This window comes from Aspergillus caelatus, assembly GCF_009193585.1.
Source record: "Aspergillus caelatus strain CBS 763.97 unplaced genomic scaffold BDV27scaffold_229, whole genome shotgun sequence".
Taxonomy (NCBI): Eukaryota; Fungi; Ascomycota; class Eurotiomycetes; order Eurotiales; family Aspergillaceae; genus Aspergillus; species Aspergillus caelatus.
In genome coordinates this window covers 53522-59730 of record NW_022475492.1, presented here as the reverse complement: position 1 = coordinate 59730, position 6209 = coordinate 53522, and the positions used below count along the sequence as shown (strand labels likewise).

Sequence of the window (6209 nt, the reverse complement as noted above, 5' to 3'; positions counted from 1 at the left end):
TTTTACTCCATGGGAATGACGGGAAGGAAGGGTAGTATTGAAGGCTGCTTTTGAATGGGTTTGGATGAAATCTCCGGCCGAGTTAGGCAGGTGTCAGATTTAATTTGAACCTTGAAGGCATTGGAACGCAACGGCCCTGGATAGGGCCGCCCGTCTTGAGTAAAACCGTTTGCTGTCGTTTGGTTGGCACGTGCCAGATGCTACATTGAATAGTTACCTATACTAATGTGGTAGGATTTAGAAGCTTTTTTATTTTTAGTAGGCAGAATATTTCAAGCATTTGCTAAGCCTATGTGGCTTTTTCGGGTGATGGTGCTTGGTTTCAATTTATATGTACATATCTGATTTGGGTATGAAGTATATATATAATACATAACACCGGTAAACATATGATATAAATAGCAGTAAATTTACTATTAACGGAACTGGAATAACAATGGATATGAGAACGTGAATAGTTAATTGGGATAAGATATACTACTGCTACTTTCTGGTAATTCTTTACGTGATTTAATATATATCCGTCTTTATATGTTGCTCTATCTACATCAAATTACAATGGGTGATGTTCAGTCAAGAGTCAAGCCCAACCCAAAGGCAAAAGAGGAAAAAAAAAAGAGACTCTAACATACAGAAAGCGAGTAGAGAAATAAAATCTAGTGAAAATATTCCATTCATAATCTACTACATATATCCTTAGCAGAATCATTCCTATTGTAGACTTCACGTGTATCCTGTCGGCCTGAGGCCATTTAACAGGCAAACAATTCATGCCTGAATCAACCCAGGCATTCTAAGTCCCAACCACCCTTAACACCTACAGTCACTCACCACAAGTGACCCTCTCGCCAGGTATATTAGCAAAAGTGAGGGCACAAAGTGATCTAAAACACTGTGAGCGAGGGAAGAGGTTGACCCCGAATTCAGGATGGACCAAATCGCTGCCCAATCAAACCAAAACAAACCAAAGAAATCCGAGTTAGGCTCGACGCACGGGTTCATACCTTGTCACAGAATGCGGATCCTTTTTCCCCCCCTGGAATTGAGAGACGGGATTTGCTTGTCTTGGAAATTAGGGTGGCAAGACAGAGGCTGACGATCAATGCCTGTGGCTGGAACCTAGAAGGTATTTGGCTGGGGTCCATTTAGTCAAGGGATAGAGAGATAGGCTCCTGAGGCCGCGTAAAAGATAAATGAATAGCACTCATAATGTCGGTGTGGAATCTTAATGAATATAGGAAATTGTAACGATCGTTGCTTTTTTTTTTTTTTTTTTTTGGATTGAAGAATGTAACGTAAGCTGGTAGAGCGGTCTACATACTAGGCATCGGGGTTTAGTCGGGGATACTGGTGAATCTTCAGGTTCTCTAGGCAACCTGTGATCTTGCATTGATGCACCACGGCGGGTGTAATGCACGAGACGACTTTAGCTTATGTAAGGAGCTTTAACTACTGGTTTCGTTGTTTTTGTTATTGTCGGTGGACGGTCGGTGTTGGATAGAGTATAGAAACTTGGAAGACAGATTTTAGCGCTGGGCGAATGAACTAGAGAATACGGAGTACAAACAGGCTGTTAGGTGCTTCAATTTATACGATGAAATAATCTTACTGGTTGTATCACGTATGTAATCTCGTTTCTACGGTGGTATGATAGCAATTATACTAGTTATTTTATGTATGGTCACTTTGTATAATGCTATCAGAAGTATCAACACCATAATCAGTAGCACTTTTACATTTAGAAGAATATATGGTAGCAATGATATCACACTCTGGTGTTCAATGTGATCAAGTAGGATGTAATTTTCTTCTTTTATGGAAGGAGGATAATATTTAGAAGCTATATTCATGTAAGTGATTATTCTGTATAGTTATTACTACAACATATAGCCATTGATGTATATACCCCAAAATATATATATTCTCATGTCACTAACAATACTAACTACACAACCAATCTATATAGCAGAGTCAAGATAATATGTATTATTCCGGATACAATTGTACCTCATACACTACTTGCATCAAGTTTACAGCAACTTCCTCATGATGGCTGCGCTGGCAAGTCATAGACTCATAGTCTTAGAGGTCCATGGCCTGGTCACTATACTACCTAGTACTACCAGTAGAGCCCAGATGCCTACTGGAAACGCATCTACGGCCTCAGGAGCACAAGCCCGGGCATGCTTATTGGCCAGCCAGAGACCCAAAACCAGCAAAGGCCATAGTTACATGTACAATTTCGTGACCCAACCGGCTCTTACCAAATACGGGCGACAGACTCAACTAGGTGACATCAGAACTGGGAATGAGACATTCCAGTCATTCCCTTTTCATACTCCCGAAATGAGTGTCTGAGGGACAGTAAGTTGACCATGGCTAGGCCGTGTGTCATTAAACAATGTCTGAGTCGGGTTAACCCGGCGGAATCCCTATGAAAGACAGAAAAAAAAAAGAATAAATAAACTTAGAACGTGTGGTATTAGAGTTCCGAACAGTCGATCAGCAGATAGGTAGTGAAACCAGTGACAGAGGTTATGGAAGTTCCTTGATTGCGGAAATTATACAGCAACTAGTGCGGTAACCCCTTGCCTGTACCCCTTGCCCACATGGGCGTTGAGGAGGAGGTGAGCCGTGGATACCGGAAGGGGGGAACCAATGAATTTGAGGATCTTTGTAGCCCAGATCATGCCTTGCAAATGCCCTGCAACTTTAGTAGCGACTTTAATTCTCGGGTATGGCTGTCGCATACCGCACGAGCCCCATCGGAAGATAGTTACGGGCCTACGGTACGAGGTATACCATCACTTGGTCATGAGATGGGGGTTAACAAGTAGTGTGAGTGTTGTGCCTCGTCCAGATTGCCTTCGAGATTGCCTTGTGTCAATGTCATGTGTCATTGGTAGGCATATTTTCCTAGTTTCGAAGTATAACTTAATGTAACGTAAACGGCTCACTCGAGGGGGATCTACAGGTTGCATAGCGTTCCACGGGTTGAAGACAGGAGGAATGAGACACGGTCGTGCGTGCAACGCAAGATGAAAGTTGTGTCCTGCACAGCTGTGGTATGCTGCAGGACTGGCATCCTGCTACCCAAGCAAGCATAGGGCAATTGTTTGGTCGATCCATACCGATGACTGGGGGAGACGTCTTCGGGCCCAAGGATCTACCCTACTACAGGGGAAACAGTGTCATAGATGAGGGCCATTCCTTGCGTGTTGCATTCCTGGAGTGGCGACAAGCCTCACTTTCCTTCGAAAACATCGTGGTCGAGTGCGAAGAAGCGCCTTGAAGGTAGGTCACAGACCACCAGATTTGTCTATATAAGGAGTCGCCTTCCTCGACCAAATCTGTTCTTCATCAACACAATCAATTCACTCTCATTCTCTCTTCACAGTTCAGTCTTCTCTAAGACAAGCTTCTCTTTAAAAACATCTCCGAGTCTTCTCTCGTTCAAAACCAAAACCACCGTCACAATGCAGTTCTCTGTCGCCACCGTTCTTGCTCTGGCTACCGCCGTTGCAGCTCTTCCTCCTGCCTCTGGCACTGGTGCTGGACAGGAAGTTGGACACGCCAAGAACCAGTACAATCTTCCGAAGGACTTGACCACCAAGCAGGCCGCCGAGAAGTGTGGAAGCAATGCTGAGCTTAAGTGCTGCAACAAGCAAGTCAAGACTGGTGACTTCACCAAGGTCGAGGAGGGTCTCCTTAACGGTCTCCTTGACAGCCTCGCCGGTGGTGGCCAGGGCTCTGAGGGTCTTGCACTTTTGGATCAGTGCACAAACATCCCCGTCAATGTTCTCGCTAGTGAGTATGACCCGAGATGGGCTATTGTTAACAGTATACTAACCGATCTCAGTCCCCATCATCCAGCCTCAGGAGCAGTGCAAGCAGCCCATTTCCTGCTGCCAGAACACCAAGTCCAGCGCCGTAAGTTCCCTCCTCATACAACCTACACGACCTTTACTAACTAGCACAGGATGGCGACCTCATTGGTGTTGGCCTTCCTTGCATCGCTATCAGCTCTCTTCTGTAAGCGATGATATACGCGAAGTTGGTAGCTCGAGCGTGGCATGGATATGGGAATATGAAGTATTCCTATACTTTCATTCAGTGTCCTTCACTGGCCGCTTGTGTCCTGGAACCCTTGGAGCGAGAAGACTGTTCTGTTTCCTTTCTGAATCTCTCTGTGCAGCCTGTTCCAGCATTACAACTGGAAATAGTTTATGGCTAGCCGACTTAATACATAGATTTTGCATCAGCTTCTAAGTTTTCTCTGTCACTTGTAGTCTCGTAGTTTATCCTTCCTTTTTTAATCATTCTTCAGTCACCCTCTCCATCATCTGTATCATTTGATCCACTATATTACTTCTTCGCTTTGATTGTATAACTGTTCAAAATAGCACCTATTATATCATTGACGGAACATCGCTGTACTAGTATCATACCTTTGTCTACTGTTTATAGCACGCTTTACTTATACAATCCTTTACTCTACGATCCCCTCATCGCCTAAACTGGGTAGACTACCTGTATAGTAATACTCGCTGCCCAAGCTGCGGTCTGCCATGGAATGTCCCTCTTAGCTCTAGACCGATGGTGGCACTTCGACTCTAAGAAACTCTTCAATGAACTTATGCGGTCAACCTCTCTCCAATCGTTCCCGCATAACCACGAATGCGTGATCGCTGAACATGCAACAATGCTCCACAACTTCTTTTCGCCTTCACGGCTATTTGATCTATCAGTGTCGAGTTTGTCGTAACATAGAGTCCTTTCAAATTGATATCTTTTACCGCAGACTTGTCATCCCCATAAATTTGACACTACACATCATTCATGAGCAGTACTAACAGTCTACCCAACCATAAATTTACGCTACGGTTCCAAGAAGTATCAGTGCCCGCCATATTCTCTTACTTTGAATATGATACTATTCATACATACATAAAACATCGTCGAAAAGAAGATGAACACACCTATATCATACACTACGCCACACCGAAAACAAGATCACCTGTACAAGTACCCCCACAATAGTATACAAATCAAGAAATCCCAGTCCAAAACCTCCTCATGAAGGAAACAAAACCTCCCGATATCGACCAAGTACACCAAAGAAAAAACCCCGAACCCCAAACGCCATTCCTAGCAAAAAAGAGGCTTTTCCTTATCGTTAGCCGTAGCTGATGTTATCATCGTCTCATCCGCCGATTTGCGGTTTCCAAACCGACCACCGCGAAGCATCACCGCGGCCATCCTTCGTTCTTTCTTCAGATTAGCGGGCTCATCTTCCGTCATCGTGGCCGAGGACACAGATGAAGAGAGTGATGCCACCGAGCCGCGCGTGCGAAGCGGCGATTTGGGCGGGATGCTGGGGAGTCGGATGTTAGATAGCTTGGGCGCCGACGCCGCAGTAGCTTGCAGAAGGTTGATGATTTCGACGAGAGATTTGCGCCGACTGACCCGCCAGGCCGGCATGCCTTTTTCGTCTTTGGCTGGGATTGTTGTGTCCGATTCTTGGTCGGGTTCTTTTATCTTCGATTCGGTCTCTGTGTCGGTTTCTTCGGGGATGTCTTCGATCATCCGACTCCTGACTTCGGGCCCCTTGACGGTGTTTTTCCTTTGCGGTCTCTCGGGGATGCAGTGTGGTTGTCGGTCGTCTTTCTTGTCATGATCATCCCCTTTCTCTTCATCCTGTTCACCTTCCTCATCCTTGAAATCCCTTTCCACACCTTCAAAACCAGTGTCCCCCTCAACAGCAACAATAGTCTCCTCAGACACCTTCACTGGTGCCTCAACCACATTCCCCCCACAACCACCCCCACACCGAGACCCGGGTCTCCCCTCATCACCTTCATCCTTCTCCACAATCCGGATAGAAGGCTTTTTCACCAAATCGGGGTTCACCCCAGGGGGACACGAATAAGGGACGGGATCCTTAGGCGGCACAGCCGGCGGGGTATCACGATCATGTTTCTGCTTATGTCTCTGCCTCCGTCGACCCTGAAGGCAGGATCTGAACATCTTAGATAAGAAACTCATTGTTTCTTTTTTTCCGTTCCCCTCTTGTCCAGCTTTTTAAACTTCGTCTGGACTTGAACGACAGCGTTCGTGCCAGGCGATGAGGGGTCAATCGAGGGGTTTATAAGACTATCGATAAAGCGCTGTGTTTTGTTTGGGTTTGTTCGTTTTGGGCTATATTGATT

At 45.5% G+C, this 6209-nt stretch overlaps 2 protein-coding genes across 2 annotated transcripts; one reads left to right on the top strand and one right to left on the bottom strand.

Moving 5' to 3' along the window:
- The first annotated feature begins 3372 nt into the window (after positions 1-3372).
- On the top strand, positions 3373-4267 carry BDV27DRAFT_135119 (hydrophobin family protein). Its single transcript, XM_032068453.1, has 3 exons — positions 3373-3807; positions 3860-3930; positions 3980-4267. Exons 1-3 carry the CDS (start codon positions 3477-3479, stop codon positions 4034-4036), a joined length of 459 nt encoding a protein of 152 aa, XP_031923185.1. The 5' UTR covers positions 3373-3476; the 3' UTR covers positions 4037-4267.
- Positions 4268-5148: 881 nt separating this feature from the next.
- BDV27DRAFT_168101 (uncharacterized protein) lies at positions 5149-6045 on the bottom strand (the record flags this gene model as incomplete). The annotated part of the gene is made up of 1 exon (XM_032074677.1): positions 5149-6045. The coding sequence occupies one exon, from the start codon at positions 6043-6045 to the stop codon at positions 5149-5151; it is 897 nt and encodes a 298-aa protein (XP_031923184.1).
- Positions 6046-6209: the final 164 nt, after the last annotated feature.

Bases quoted from the DNA above. Each gene is read 5' to 3' on its own strand.
- BDV27DRAFT_135119 (XM_032068453.1), top strand. From the start codon at position 3,477: ATGCAGTTCTCTGTCGCCACCGTTCTTGCTCTGGCTACCGCCGTTGCA. The intron at 3,808-3,859 runs GTGAGTATGACC...AACCGATCTCAG, and splicing joins CCCCGTCAATGTTCTCGCTA to TCCCCATCATCCAGCCTCAG. The intron at 3,931-3,979 runs GTAAGTTCCCTC...TAACTAGCACAG, and splicing joins AGAACACCAAGTCCAGCGCC to GATGGCGACCTCATTGGTGT.